The 15,678-nt window shown below is 38.8% G+C and overlaps 2 protein-coding genes across 4 annotated transcripts; both read right to left on the reverse strand.

Moving 5' to 3' along the window:
* Positions 1-1,005: 1,005 nt before the first annotated feature.
* On the reverse strand, positions 1,006-6,553 carry LOC113750867 (uroporphyrinogen-III synthase, chloroplastic). 3 transcript variants are annotated; one of them, XR_003464672.1, is made up of 11 exons: positions 6,295-6,553; positions 5,715-5,802; positions 5,256-5,322; positions 4,260-4,378; positions 4,001-4,096; positions 3,062-3,117; positions 2,405-2,490; positions 1,974-2,108; positions 1,783-1,862; positions 1,625-1,664; positions 1,454-1,536 (listed from the first exon to the last, which is right to left on the reverse strand). XR_003464672.1 is itself a non-coding variant. In XM_027294800.1 (10 exons), the coding sequence occupies exons 1-9, from the start codon at positions 6,502-6,504 to the stop codon at positions 1,479-1,481; spliced, it is 915 nt and encodes a 304-aa protein (XP_027150601.1). In that variant the 5' UTR covers positions 6,505-6,553; the 3' UTR covers positions 1,006-1,364; positions 1,445-1,478. The 3 variants fall into 3 exon arrangements, 2 of the variants coding, with proteins under 2 accessions (XP_027150601.1, XP_027150602.1); XM_027294800.1 differs by lacking the exons at positions 1,625-1,664; positions 1,783-1,862 and adding an exon at positions 1,006-1,364 and having other exon boundaries at positions 1,445-1,536; XM_027294801.1 differs by lacking the exon at positions 1,625-1,664 and having other exon boundaries at positions 1,460-1,536.
* Positions 6,554-9,259: 2,706 nt separating this feature from the next.
* On the reverse strand, positions 9,260-13,884 carry LOC113749166 (polyadenylate-binding protein RBP47-like). The gene is made up of 7 exons (XM_027292838.1): positions 13,564-13,884; positions 12,959-13,387; positions 11,350-11,830; positions 10,612-10,676; positions 10,410-10,540; positions 10,208-10,304; positions 9,260-9,755 (listed from the first exon to the last, which is right to left on the reverse strand). Exons 2-7 carry the CDS (start codon positions 13,379-13,381, stop codon positions 9,591-9,593), a joined length of 1,362 nt encoding a protein of 453 aa, XP_027148639.1. The 5' UTR covers positions 13,382-13,387; positions 13,564-13,884; the 3' UTR covers positions 9,260-9,590.
* Positions 13,885-15,678: the final 1,794 nt, after the last annotated feature.

Raw genomic sequence — 15,678 nt, forward strand, 5'->3', positions numbered from 1 at the left:
CATGTTATTTGGCATTTTGAACATCGTATACTCGTAAATGTTATCCAAACATAAACACTGCCGTTGTTGTCTTATCCTTATTAGATTGAAGAGTGGACGAATGCTCTAAGAATTATATAGGGCGGGGCATACCTGAACCGAGTAGAAGTGCAACAAGCTCTTCATGCGCGTCCAACAAGCTGGGATTTTTTGCGGGTATATTTGATATTTCTCCCGTCACTCGATTCAATCCTCAAATGGACAAAACATTTTAAAGACGTTGGCAAAGCAAGAGCCTGACATCTGTTACAAATGTTAATATATATGGCAGCGGACCGTATAATTGGAGCGACAGTCCAGATACCATTCTTCCCTTAATCGAGCAGCTACAATCGCAAATGGCATCAGAATCTGGCTGTATAGGTACATCACCTGCTAATTGTTACAAATTTGCGTGCTCGAGTGCCATACAATAGATTTAATTGAAAATTCACATTCACTTCTCACCAAGCTCATGCTCAACGCACAATACTATTTCGGAAAAGCACAAAAGCAACTGAAAATAAACCTGCTCAAATTGCATCATCCAACAAAATAATAAAATAGAAGCAACCTCTTACTTCATTAACTTCTCATGAAAATAGCAGGTTGGAGGCTACGTAATTTGGCACAGAGGACTGGTTTTACTTACTGTTAGGGACGCAGAGCATGAAGTTCCAAGCCATCAACCAGAGCGTTCGCTAACTATGATCGCATCTTTCCTTCAAGGGAAACTTCCTCCTCCCAAAAAAAAAAAAATTCCTCCTGAACTTCGATAGCACTGCTCATTCGACTGCCAATCCTACAGCAGTAGAGATATATAAAGCAACATGCTGAATCAATGAGAACTGTATCCTCTATTTGCGATTGCACAAACTTAGCTTCAAGGGGAATTAATGGCATATATCCAGCTAATCTCCTCGTCAATGAGACACAACATGCCACGAGACTTGTATACGGAAACTAATAAATTTTTGGGGGACAAGATCGGCCAGCCAAAATATATATTATTTATTGCTCAATTTATTATTAGCAGGAGGATCAATAGTTTATATAAAGTCAAAGCTGAACGCATTGACATATGATTTCAACCCCAAAAAAAAAAAAATTAAAACATTTACACGACAAAAAAAATACTATATACAGTTTTAAGAATTTTTCCAGTCCCCCCCGTGTCTCAGATCTCTAAGCTACACCTTCCTTGTCCCATAGAAAAATGGGCTTGCTCATAAGCAGAACAATCAACATTTTCCCGTTAAATTGTCCACAATCTTCTCGCTCTCTCTCAAGTGTTCCTAGAAGCATACAGTCCATCCTGAATGATGCACTACTTTTACAGTCTTCACCTGCAAAGTTCATGGTCAAATCAAAATCACAGGTTTGAGCTACATATAAGGAGACTATTATATATGTCGTCTTATGTTACCTGGAAAGGTGGAAAAGCCATTCAGAAAGGACTATTAGACTCTCTGGACTTGCTCCTGAACTTTCAAAGCTTCCACAATGCTGTCAACCCAGCTGCAAGGAGGCATGAAATGAGATTGCTTAATGTAGTAGATGTTACTAGTCGATCTCTTGTTTTGAAAATAAAAGATGAAAATATTACGTGGAAGACCACAATCGAAGAGGACTTGAGAATTGGAGAACTGTTTGAAGTTGATAAAAAAAAGAGGAGGAGGATATTAGTGGAAGCCAACTTGCAGACCAATGGATCACTAACACAATGGTGTAGTCCAGGAAAGAGTGAAAAAAGGGGGTCAATACTTGGCATAGATGAGCCTGGAAAGCTTTAAAAGTACTGGCTTCAGACCATTGCATAGCTGAGGCACTGGGGTGACTTGAACCTATATCGGAACATATTTCTGCCTTCATGCCACAATAGATACAGCACCTTCACTCTACTCATAATTAAAGACGTTGCAGAAAGTAAATTCCCTTGAAAAGAAAACTATTACCCATCAAGACCAGGATCTACTGGATAGTATACATTTGTTAACCCTAGTCTTTTTGCAGCCGAAGCAGTTGTCTCGCCAATACAAGCAACAGCATTACCCCACCTCTCCAGTTCTGGAATAAGATTAATCCAAGCCCTATTGCAGAGCAGATGCAAAATGAATATTAATAACAGCAAAAAATGCAGGTAAAAGGTAAAGCACTGACTGCAAAAGTAGATAAGTCTTGCATTCATCTCATGTAATATACGTCATTAAAGTGATATTACCACAAAGCCAGAACTAAATGTTGATCTATTGTCCAGACCATCCAGAGCAGTCAATGCCAGTAATAGAACATTTTTTTTCCTTTTACACACATGAACTGACATACACAACATTGTAAGAGAAAGAACCTCCTGCTCTGCGGTAATTTAAAAGGGCAAAAGTTTTACCGCAGAGCAGAAGGTGATGCCACAGCAACAACAGGAGCCGCAAGTGCCTGTCTCAAAACCATCTGATCAACTTGATCCACAGGTACCTACACATTTGCTAGAGCTCAGAGTCAGCAATATGAAGCAGGCAAACACAAAAAGAAAAGGATATTTGGCATTTGGCATGACTTGAGCAAATGGAGACTACACATGCAATAACCTGCTATTCCCCAGGTAGCAAGGAACTGGGAAGTTATAAACATACTGAATAGCTTCCATGATAAAAATCCTAATTAATATCTATCCAAAACTCATTTCCCCAGACAACAGTTAAATGAACATGGAAATCCAAGCCCTTGGAACCAGCATAGAAAATTATTGTATTATGAAATTTTAAAATCAAAGTGAATGACACAGCCAAACTGAATCCTTAACTCCATAGACATGAACAAGTTGTATCCCTAGTTCCAGGCAACAAAATATTGAGATGCATGCCAATCCCACCCAAAAAAAAAATCATCTAAACAAAAGCACATAAGGAACACAATGCAAAAACAGTAGCAGACAACTGTCACTATTGAATTCCCATCATGATATCTACAAACAGCAAATCATACATTGCCATCAAGGCATGAAAGCAAAGACGAGAATTTATTGATAATTTCACACCATATTTACCGTTGTGTATGTATTAAGCCGAATGACCTCAAATCCACGCTCCGAGAGACCTTCCTCTGGAAATTATTAGAAAACACATCTACTTAGTATTGCTTTTATTATATATAATCACATATGGAAACAAAGAGCAAAAGGAACATGCTCTGCAAGGATGAACGTAACTGCAAAAACAGATAAATGGTATCAAAATGCTGGGAAAGAAAAGCTCAAGGAAATGGCTAAACTCCACCGAAATAGAATCCCTTTATGTAGAGATAACCTTCAGCATCATTCATGATTCGACAGAGAATCACCATATTGCAAAATGAGCCATAACTTGAATACATAAAGTTTCTAAAACTACTTAGTATTGCATCTCTTCATTTATGTTGTCCATCTCTCCATATTCTCCTCTAATAAAACTAGAGAAAAAAATCTTCAGCAATTTATTACACAGCCTCTCATTATCTTCAAAGATGCAGAAGAAATAGAACTGAAGTCGCTACATAAGAAATATCCAACTCCAAATCTTTTCAGTTAATAAGATTAGCTTAATCTTAATTAATATAGATCAGTTCCAGGAAAATGGAAAGTGAAACATAACTTACTGATGATTATGCCTGTAGAGACAGCAAAACGGAAAAACGGCATTACATAGGCCACCAATATGGCAGGTGATGAAGCGATGATTGAGATGAGTTTCTTAAGTGCTTGTAGATGTTATTTATACTAATCTACAATGTGCTTAGATGAAATAGAGTAAGTTTGGTATCCAGTAAGTGGAAAAGAAAACCAAGATGCCTGTTCACTCAAAGCACTTCTAGTGCATACATGTTAACTTATGTGGTGTCTTTTCACTTTCTAGCATATCAAAGGATAATATAATACACCTGTGCATATAGATACTTGTCTGTGTGTATGTGTGTGCACAGAATCTTTATAGATGAAAGTAACACATACCAATATCACTGCTAGCTTTTGCTGAAGCAGGATATAGGACACTACATCTTTCATTTCCATGCTTTGGAAGCTCTGAAGCCAAAATTTTGCCGGTAGCTGAAAATTACAATTGAATTCAAGTTTTCAGGTTTTCAGCAAGCAAAGGTGGCTGCCCATTTTGGTGAGGAAATAGACACACAAGCAACAAGCAGTAACAATATACAGAAAAATATTTTCTGTGGCATACTGTCCAAGGTTGAGAAATACTTTAACCGCAAACCTTTTGATGGTGCAAAAGCAACATGTAGGTACTGTTTTGATTGTTGTGCAGCGTTTTCAAATATACTAGCTGTACCACCACCAACGACACCAACCTTAACATTTGGGGTACCTGCTGCTCTGTAACAGAAATTTGTTACAAGTTTATTGACCAGGTATCTTAAAAGATCACGATCAAGAGTAGCAGAAATAAATGGCTAACTCATGCGCATTACTTAATTTGAAGAGGGTAATTCTTCTGTCAAGTCAATTTTCTAGTGGATTTCCTGTCCACTAGGTGACTTTGTCTTGTTATTATAATTTCCTCTAGCAGAAAACTGACATGCTTGAGTGAAATCTTCACCCTAAAGGCGATTCTAAGATATGCCAACAGAAAATAAGAAGTCTGCTGTAACAAAACTGCGAGTTCTGCTGTGACTGTCTTTTAAAATGCTTCATTTTGGAATAATTCCAATTACCCTCTTTCTCCAGTGGGCATAAAGTTCTGCAGACAAAATCCTGACTCTCATATATTTTAGAATTGGCTATTGGATTCAATTCACATTTATCCCACTATTACTAACCTTATCCAATAGGTTATAAAGCGATCGAGACATATGCATAACCAAACTCTCCTCTGATTCTCAGCTTTAAATTAAAGGGGAACCAAACATAAAAAGTTCAGCATTCAAAAATGCGGTTATAACCTAGGCCAAGGCAAAACTAGCATTGCATAGTCATGAAATGGGATCACAGGACTTCGGAAATGTGGTTAAAACATAATTTTTGCTTATTTACTTTCATAAACTCAAATGGCAAAAAAAAATGTATCATGAGAATCTTCAAATTTCATTTGTCATCAGATACATTCTTTGGAGAACCATCTTTGTAGGTTACCAGATAGGGCCAGAAGCAATACTTTTCCAAAGAATGCAGAAGTACTTATCAATTAAGAGATGGATCATGTTCAAAGATAACCTACGTCTTCCCACTTCAGCTACAGTCAGGAAAAACTTACTTCCAAGCATCAAGGAAAACTGTTCCTGCTTCCGGTGAAGTTACGATGACCCAGTCAAAAGCAGTCTCTGTTGCCACAAGGAATAAGAAAGGCATGGACTTGGGATCAATAAAGAATCAATACTAGATTTTACTCTTTCTTATTATGAAATCAAAGTGTGAAAATAAACTAGGGTGAAGCACACAACGGAAATAAATACCAGAGCAATCAGGCATATCAAACACTATCGAGTATAACAGTTAAGCAATCAACACTCAAGCAGCAGGCTGATGGATGATGCACACAGCTTTAGCTAACACTCCCGTCGCCCTATTTCCAAAATCTTTCCCTCCCTCTCCATTCGTAGTAACCATGATTATCACATGAACAAATAAATTTGATCACGTAGACATTCCCAGTAAACTAGGCAATTGGGTGAGTTTCAAACTAATGCAAACCACGAATGGGGAATGAACTCACCACTTAACAAACACGACAGCCTGTTTGAATCAGGTAACAGCTCATGCTGGATAAGAGGAAGCTCTAGACAATCAATTCCATGTTTCCCCTGCAGCACATGATGAAAATTCCATCTTAATCCCGGGTTTTCTAATTTATGAATCCAATCAGGATACTACCTTCAGCATACTACACTTATGATGGTGTTAGAAAGGCACTAAAGGAATGCCAGTACACTTGCAGTATACATTTGGTGGAAAATGATGCTCGATAGTGTTTTTTTTTTTTCCCAACAAACAGCTGACTTTCAGCTCATTTCTACAGAAGCAACAGTAAGACAGTAAACAAAGCCACATTTCAGCTTAGTATATGATAAAAAACCTAAAATGCATGAAACGACGCCCATAATACAGCATTAAAACTCGTAATTCAGGTCTACATACTTTACACTGAAACCAACGGCCACACTGTTCCTGGAGGCAACCAGAAGATTTACGAGTAACTACATCAAATGCAAAATGCTAATACACATACATTAACATAATTGCTGCTACAGAGAAAGAGAGAGAGAGACAGAGACAGAGAGAGAGTGGTTACATACCAGAGCATTTATGAGTTTCGCGTTTTTGCCACGCTCTCTAGTGACCACGACTTTCGGCTGCGACGTTGAAGAAGCAGACGACGCCGAATTAACTGAAGACGAAGCACGCAGGCACGTTATCCTGCGAAATTGCAGAGAGGACGACGACAACGACGGAGCAAGAGGAGGAGGAAGATGAAGAGAGGAGGAGGTGAGAGAAAGCCAAGGCATTATTGTGCTAAACGTGGAGCTAGGAAAATCGGGCGAAAGAGCCAGCTGCAACCCCCTACCAAATTTTTTATATTTAATACTGCTATTGCCATATTTATCCTAGTCCTGACCCACCTCAGTCTCACTCAATTTAATTCCTAGTGCCTTGACAATTGAAAAACAAACAACTTTGGGCAAATGTCCAATTTGGTCCTAAAACTTCATCTCACCAATATTTATAAGTCTTTCGAAATTTATTTGCTTTTATTTCTGTAACAATCTTCAATCGCTCAATATAGTAGTATTCAATATCAATATAATTAATATGTATGCGTCACACCGTACAATTAGGAATCATAAATATTCTTTTCATCTGTTTTTCTCAATTAATATGTATGCGTCACAAATCATAAATATCATAAATCGCTCAATACTAGTAGAAGTGTTTGGATAGCAATTTTTTTTAAATAATATTTCGTTTACATCAAAACATATTTTTTAATCCATCTTTTTATCTCACATATATCACATCACAAGAAGTATCACAATAATTATTACAAATGATATTTCAAATAACATTCTATCCAAACAAATTATTTGAAATCATAAATATTCTTTTCATTGCTTTTCTCCTACTAGTTGAGTTAAAGTTAAGTTTAGTGGAACGGGTAAATAATTTCTCAGTCGATGACAGAGTAAAATGGTGCAGAAACTTTAAAGTATAGGGGCCAAATGGTTGGGATCAAAAGTTTGGGGACTAAATCTATCTTGGTAAATTAGTGGATGACTGGATTCGCTATTTCCGCAAGAAAAATTGATTAATTAAGCTTGGTTGATTGAATGATGGCCTAATCCAGATATTTTGGAATAAAAGTGGTCTGACTTCGACGTATTAGTGGTAAGTTGGCCCCCCAATGGCTCGAAGGGACACCGCGGCCCACCTCGTGAAATGATGGCTCCTGCTCCTTTATTAGGAAACGAAGTGGAATCGCGATGCTTCCCAGAAGGGTTGATCTGGGCCGTCTATCGGATTGGGAGGATAATAAAAGGAGTTGTTGGGGGAGTGATCTTACGGTGAGATCTGGGACTGGGTTCCCGTCGGGTGCGCGTCAACGTTGCTGATTGATTGTTGTGGTGCAACCCAACTCCCAACATCGCAACCAAGCTCATGCACAATCTGCTGATGTGTGCCCTCTGATGAGGCAGGCTCGTACAAGCTGGAACATGCTTTTGCCTTATGAAAGATGAAATGATATTTGAATTGAGTACGATTCAATAAAATTTAATTCGAAATTGATTCTCTAATTATTCAAATAATAATTAAGATTGAGTAGCATTTCTGTGTTTACCAAATATTTAAATTCCACTTGATTAGCATAAATTAAAATTTATGATATTTTGATAAAATTAATATCTGAAATTTAAAATCTAAAATCTGAAATTTGAATCTATTAAATTATTGAGTCGTTAAACACTAAAACTCTAATATCTGAATTCTTTAAGTTTTGAAACCCTAATATTCAAGCATATTCTGCATTAAGTAGTAAGTGTACCGCTATCACTAATTTTTTTTTTAAAATAAGATGTTATATTTTTTGTTGTCAAACAAGTCTAAAGCTTTTAAACACTAGATTGAATGATCAAACAAGATCTAATACATGTAAAAACTTCGGTTGTGTTTGGATTGCATTTTCCGTGATTTTTCATGGAAAAATTACTGTAGCGATTTGATATATGTGAGGAAAAAATGTAATAGGGAAATGTGATCACGGAAAGCGACGTAATTTTTCTACGGAAACCGGCAATCCAAACAAGGTCAAGTTACACGAACTCGAATCGAGTTTAGTTCAATAAAAAAAACTCATTTAAACTTGGATTAGTAAATTAATTAATTAATTAAATTTAAATACAATTTTAACCTTATTAAACTAGGCGACTTGAGTGTTCGATTTGATTTAACTTATTTATACACCCACTTGTAGTTCCATTTTTGGTAAAATTCATACTCTCTACTTAAACGAGAAGATTATCCGATTTGGCATTATAGTCTTCCAAAATGCAACCTTTAAAACGTATTTTTGTGCTTGATCTCCTAATGGAGCTCACACTTCGACAATGGTGCATGAGAAATGGGGCCTTTATCAAATCTCAAGAGCCCTGAAATTTCACCTCACATGAAGATATGGGCTGTCAACAAATGCTTAACAAGAATGTCTAGTACACTAGTTGTCACTCAATGGAAATGGGGCAGTGACAACCGTTCCTGAAGGTTCACGGCCACGATGTGACCTCAAAAATTTGTGCGACTCAGATTATACCATGTAACTCGATTTTCACGTCATGTGTGGGACCCAAAAAAAGTGTTATAAAATTATGTCGTGTGCAAAGTAAGTTACATAATGTACAATGGAAGTTACGCACCGTGAAAAATGAATACAACCCTGCAACCGTTTGTGCCCCTTGTCCCTCACTCAATTGGGCCTGACAACATTGTACCACTAGCCTTGACACCAACGTGGTATGTGCATCAATAGTAATCGACCATCACTTCTTGCACATTTATTATTTTTTCCTTTTCCTCCAGTCCACAGAACGCCGACCTCGGCCGGAGTTAACTTTTCCGAATGGGAGGAGCATTCTGCGAGCCATTAAGGTTTTTATAACTTATAGTAAGTGTGGCACATTTATCAGAAGGAACTGAACACTACTCCAATTCATAATTGACCAAACTCCTCAACGAATGTATAAAGTATATAGCAACGTGAACACCACAGAATTCGAATACATCCCTGCCTCTTTATCGTCATCATCAGAGGTGCCAGAGCAGCAAGTGCTCGGATGAGCAGGCTAATAACAAATAAAGAATTAAGTGCTCACAATCCATATCAATGTTATTTATTCAAATTAAGAAGTTCCAATATTATGCTCACACTTCTAAACAAATGTTTAATCAAGCCCCTAGAGAACAACTACCTGATTTCTAGTCAAAATTCAGTTCCCCTCTCAGATTTCGGAGGGAATAACAGGGTTCCAAATTCCCACAAGCTCAACAGAGAGACAAAAGCACCCATGTGCCTCATCTGCTGAATCGCTGTGAGCTCGGCCGTCTAGCTTACTTGTTGCTGGTGGGTTCCGTACATGGGATAGGCTCCATAAGCAGCTGCTGCATACATCCCTGGGTCATGAGGTGGTGGCATCGCATACCCATAGCCATCGTAAAAGTGACCTCCATAGTATGCCCCCGTCCACTGGTTTCCAAATTCAGCTCTTAACTGCAAAATAACAATTCATCAATTATGAAATAGTTGCAGCCAACAACAAAGCAGATGAAACAGCATTCAGACTGCCAACTACTCAAGATGCAGCCTAACAGAATATTTCTCCACCAGTACAAGTTAGTAATGGCAGGAACCAAAAGGAGAAAACGAAAGGAGAAAACAAAAATGAGCAAATGGCTAATCGAGGGCATTTCATATACACAATTGTAGAACTGTTACTAGCCGACCTTTTGCTGCCACTAAATCACTCCAATGACGACATATTAGAAGCAGATGACACACTAGGAAAACAGTTAAGCATGCATATCCTGATTGTCTGGATTTTTTCACAAATTTTTCATGAAAAGCGAAGGTGACCTGTAATAGAAGGAATTAATTTTTTCAATCTCAATTATTGAAAGAAACAATGTGCACAGGAATGAACTGATATAAGAGAAAGTTGCTACCTGCTTATTTGCTGGATTACGCCCCCAAGAGAGCCTCACAGTTTGCTTTCCAATCGTGGTACCATTCAACTTCTGCAGTGCCTCCTCGGCATCATTTCTGTCCAAAAAATGGCCACATTCATTCCGTTGTAACTGAACTACCAGCGGAAAATCTCTGTATAAAATTTGAAATATAATGAATTAGATTGGACCAGAAACATACCGATTAGCAAATTGTACAAATCCACATCCTTTTCCAACTGGAATCTTCACCGAAACTATTTCCCCATACTGCAAGAACGGTTGCCTCAGATCCTCATCACTGACATTTGGATCAAGCCCTCCAACGAATATCTACAACCATAATATATTAGCCAAAGGAAGTGGGGGAAAAGAAAAGGAAAAGTATAAAGGCTGAAATCAACTGTTGTATTAGGAGAATCTCCATCAGATTGAGAGCCCTGGCCTGATGAACTATTAATGTATCCACCTGTCAAAACCAATCCAAAACAATTAGAACTTCTTGAGCAAAAATTTCAGAGCCGATGCAACTGTAATAGATCAAAAATGTCCATGGTCAAACTAGAAAACAAAAGGGTTTGAGATATCCCATTACACAAGCATCTGTCTCATTTCAAACTAAACCAATCACCCAAGAACTCGATGTAGAATGATATCTAATTGATCAAGCCATGTATTAAGGCTTTGAAATGAGAAGACAGGCAAAATCACTTGGCATAAAATCTTTCATCCTAGGGCGGCTTCACAAGCAAAAAAGACATCAAATGTTCTCTTTGATTCCAAATTTCATGGTCGTATAAAGTCACATGCTTCTGCCACTTAAGTTGCAGGTTGTCGTGCATCTATTTGCATAATGGAATAGGAAAAAGTAACCTTAACAGAATTCCCTTCTGTATCTTTGTCTGTATCTGTAATTTAACATAAAGGTAATCATTGTAGGCTGAGATAAACATATAAGTTCTTATCAATAGTTACTTCAACCTTGGATCAACATAAATGTAATCCGTAACCCAAACGCATTGTAGAAGAGCACAATAAATAGAAAACACCTGACAGGAAAAGCTTGAATATCTAGTCAACAAACTTGATCGCATTGATACACAGCATCAAATCCAATCATCAGCAAAATCAATGGAAGTTACCTTGTGAAGAATACTGCTGTTGGTATCCAGATGATTTCCTGGGGGTTGCAGCACCAATACGCATGGGCCTGCTTGAACAATAGATGCCATTCATTTCAGTCATAGCCTGTGATCTCTCATTATCATCTCCAAACCTTACAAAACCATAACCCTTTGAACGTCCAGTATTTGCATCAATGACAACTTTAGCAGCTTTAACAGAAGGATATCTACTGGCAAAAGTATCATGCAATAAGCTATCAGTAACATCTGCAGCTAAATCTCCTACAAAGATAGAAAGATCAGAACCATTATTCGAACGCTTGTCGCCCGTGCTAAATGTAGCCCAATTCAGACGAAAAGGTTGTTCTGTGTTAGGCATGATAATGCATGGATATGCTTGCAGGACTTTCTCAGCTGCAGCATGCGAAAAGAACTCCACAAATCCATATCCCTCAGAGAAACCGGTTTGCTTATTGCGAATGACCTTTATAGAGGCAACCTGCAAGAAGATTACGTAAATTGGGGGAAGATGTACAACAATTATAGATGTAAGCACATGAACAAGTTACTAATGATGAAACATCAAGAATATATTTTGCATACCCTAAAGCCATATTTTAGTTGTAGAATTGGAAACATGTTTGAAGATGATAACAAACTATGCGAAGCAAAATCACAAATTTAATGTTCCTGACACGATTGCATCTTAAACTCTCCAGGAGCAACGTCACACAAATATGCTGGATTCTAACAAAATTTGGACAAGACAAGTGCTTTGGAAAGAGATATTCTATCACATTTTCGCTCACATGCTTCATGCATGGTGATTGCTATATTCATTTAAATTACTGAATGCTTAATTATCACCATTCTTAATTTGTCTGTCTGAATAAGTAAATCTTGTAAAATTTGCCAGTTTTAGAGGGGCCTAAGCCTTTACTTCCACAGCACTTTGTTCAAACACACTGAACCATCTAGCTGGACAATTAAAGCAATTAATGAAAAGTAATTCACCACTAAAAAATGTGATATGAAATATTTTATCTCAGTATATAGATGTACAAAACTAAAATTGCTACCTAAAAATGTATACTTAAAAAAAATGCCAGCTTGGCACGGAAAAACGGAGCTCTGGTAAAGATTTGATTTGGTCAATTGAATGAACTTTCCTTGTTTGAAGAAAAATCCCAGCTTCGAACCAAGAAAGAAACCTATAGTTAAAAAATCATCTAGTCATTCAATCTGACAAACTTAGAAACTACATTACATATTACCTCAAAAATTTTAGTTTCTCTAAGAAATAATACCAAACATGGGCACTAATATCCAGCTGTGCGCATCAAATCATCAGCATTCAATTCTCCTTTCTCATAAGAACTAAGCTGTTTCTCGCCACAAACTACATCACCATGGATTCATACTCTCTTTCAAAATAAGATTTAGTGTAAAAAACAAATAACGAAGACGAAAATCATTCTTTAAATTCATCGACAAAAAAATCTACCGACCGACATTATAGACGTAACGCGTGTGAAATCTCAATCCATGTTTACCAAACAAACGTTCAAAACAATTAAAGCCCAGAAAAGGCATGTGAATGTTGAACAAGGTAATGTTCAGATTAGACCTCGCCAGTGGAAGCAAAGCAGCTGCGAAGATAGTCCTCGTCCATCCAATTATGGAGGTCGCCGACCCAGATCGTTCTATTCTCACCATTAGATCCTCCACCTCCTCCTCCTTGCTGCTGCTGTTGCTGCTGAGGAGGCCCTTGAGGCTGCGGAGGAGGAGGATGGTGGAGGTGGTGATGATGGTACGGCATGTAGTGCGGCGGGTAATGTGGGGCTGGCATCATATGATGCGGCATTACCATCGCGGCCGCTGGATACTGCATCGCCACCCACTGCTGCTGGGGTGCAGCCGCCACCGCTGGTGTCACCGCCGCAGGAGTAGCAGCCACCCCCTGCTGCGGCGGCTGGCTATTGCTGTTATTATTATTGTTGATATTACTATTATTAGTATTTTGTGATTCCGAACCGCTGTTGGCTTGCATCTTCTTCTGCAGTGGAAGAAAAAGAACACAAACACACGCACTAAAAAACACACTTTCTTCCTCCTCTATTCAAACCCTAATACTGTATTACTACCCCGAAAAAAAAAAAGAATAGTGTGTATGAAAATAGATGCTTTTTAATTTATTTCAGATTGACGGAGAGATAAGCTTCGAATACGTACAGGATGAATCTGGGCTCTGAGAGAAAAAACACAAGAAGAGGGTGGAGGCTAAAGAGAAGATTTTAAGTGAGGACGGCGGATCCGTGGGAGAAGCCTTGGAGCAACGCGTATGGTACGATAGCCGTTGGATGAAACGGTGGATTTTAATTAGATCCGTTAGATTATTGGATGATGTGGATACTTGATAGGGTAGGGGGTACCAAAAAAAAAAGAGAGAGAGAGAGAAAGAAAGAACCCGGATGGGATAGATATGTACGAGTAGTTAAAAAGTGGGGGTATGCTGCTGTTTTTGGGCTTGGTCGGCGGTCGGCCGCCAGATTTGGGAGAAGTTAGAGAGAGAAAGGGAATGAGAGATTTTCTCAGGGCTTTTTGGTTAGTGTGGATGATTATTGTTGGTTATTGTTTGTTTTTTGTTGGGGTAGGAATAGGTTACCCTTTTAGGTCTGGGTTTGGGCTTTCGGATTTTGGAAATTGGGGAATGCTGATGTATGATAGGTAACAGAGCTGATACGGCCTGCGCTACCGTATTCGTAGTACTGCTTAATTCCACTACTATAAAGGGGAGTGACTTATTATTGTGTCTTTACCTTGGTTTTTGGTGTTGCTAATGATAACATGGCACCTTCTAGTCCAACCAAAACAAAAAAAAATATATGTCCATCGGAGACTATATGGGCCTGTTTGGAACCTGAGTTTTTTGGGAGTTTGTCTAAAACTTTACTGTAGTACACTGTAGAAGTTTTTGAAAAAATTTGTGTAAAATTTTTTGTAAGGTGAAAATTTTTTTTGTAGAAGTTTTTAAGAGGAAAAACTTTTTTTTTTCTTTTTCTCTTTCTCTTTTTCTTTTTCTTTCTTTTCTTTCTTCTCTTCTTCTTCTTCTTCCTTCCCTTCCCCCTTCCCCGTTACCAGCCCCCCTCCCCGCAGCAACGCAGCACCCCCTACCCCTCCCCCTCTCCCTCCCTCTGCCGTCACCCTCCCTCTCCCCTTCCCCCTCCCTTCCTTTCCCCTTCCCCTTCTTTCCCCTGCCACTCCTCTTCTCCCTCTCCCGCCACCCCCCTCTGCTCTCCACCCCTTTTCCTCCACTCTCCTTGCCACCCGCCACCCATATTCCTCCCCTCTCCCCCGCCACCCGCCACCCCTTTTTCTCTCCCGTCTCCTCCACCCGTCACCTCTTCTCCTCCCCTCTCCGCCGCCGCCCCTCTTCTCCCTCTGCCCCGCCAACCCCCTCTGCTAGTCACCTTCTTTTTCTCCTCCCCTCATCTATCCCCGTCACCCTCAGCAGCCCCGTCACCCTCGCGCGAACAGATCGCAGCTCCCCTCCCCTCCACTTTTGCGATCTGGTAATGGGACCAGATCTGGTCGCGGGAGGGGGAGGGTTGCGGGGGACACACAAAAAAAAAAGAGGAAGGCAGTCAAATTGGGTAAAGGAGGAGGATGGCAGGGAGAGGGAGAAAGGCAAAAATAAAAAAAAAAAGAAAATGGCGCCAGAGGTGGTGGTGGTCGGCGACGGAGGTGGTGGACTGGGTTGGGATGGTAGAGGAAGAAGAAAGCCAAAGGGAAGGGAATTTTTTTTATGTGTGTTTTGTGTATTGGGTTGGGATGGTGGAGGAATTTGTGTGTGTTTTGTGTATTTTGAAGTGTGTAGGTAAAAAATTTTGAGAAGTTTTTTGGGTTCCTGTAGCAAAAGTTGTTAAAAAACTTGTAGGTAAAAAACTTGCCCAAAAAACTAGCTTCCAAACAGGGCCTATATTTGTGCCCGTTACTCATTAGACACCTGTTAAAAAAATTCAAAATATTTATTTTTGTCCTTTCTACATTATCATACAAGTGAAAATGTTCTGCCTGCCATGCACTTCATAGTTCATACAAGGAAACAATACCTAGATTAATCCAATCTAAGACTTGTAAAATGATGCAATAATTAGTACCTAATGACCAATCAAGTTATTTTCAAGCAATAAAAGATATTTTCTTGGAGAGGGTACTGTAAGGAAATGACATCTTACAGTAGGTGAAGAAATTTATAATTGTATAGTGCGTATTTTAGTTTTTCAATATGTTTTTCAATATGTTTTAGCGCTAGATTATATGTTCAGCGGTGATAGAAATGGGGTA

The sequence above is a fragment of the Coffea eugenioides genome, chromosome 10, assembly GCF_003713205.1.
Source record: "Coffea eugenioides isolate CCC68of chromosome 10, Ceug_1.0, whole genome shotgun sequence".
NCBI classification, from domain to species: Eukaryota; Viridiplantae; Streptophyta; class Magnoliopsida; order Gentianales; family Rubiaceae; genus Coffea; species Coffea eugenioides.

Coding starts and splice junctions, on each gene's coding strand:
- LOC113750867 (XM_027294800.1), bottom strand. CDS start 6,504: ATGCCTTGGCTTTCTCTCACCTCCTCCTCTCTTCATCTTCCTCCTCCT. Junction 4,097..4,259: donor TGCTTTTGCACCATCAAAAG/GTTTGCGGTTAA, acceptor TGTAATTTTCAG/CTACCGGCAAAATTTTGGCT. Junction 2,491..3,061: donor GGCTTAATACATACACAACG/GTAAATATGGTG, acceptor GCAAATGTGTAG/GTACCTGTGGATCAAGTTGA.
- LOC113749166 (XM_027292838.1), bottom strand. CDS start 13,381: ATGCAAGCCAACAGCGGTTCGGAATCACAAAATACTAATAATAGTAAT. Junction 10,541..10,611: donor GAGATTCTCCTAATACAACA/GTTGATTTCAGC, acceptor TTATGGTTGTAG/ATATTCGTTGGAGGGCTTGA. Junction 9,756..10,207: donor GTAATCCAGCAAATAAGCAG/GTAGCAACTTTC, acceptor GTTATTTTGCAG/TTAAGAGCTGAATTTGGAAA.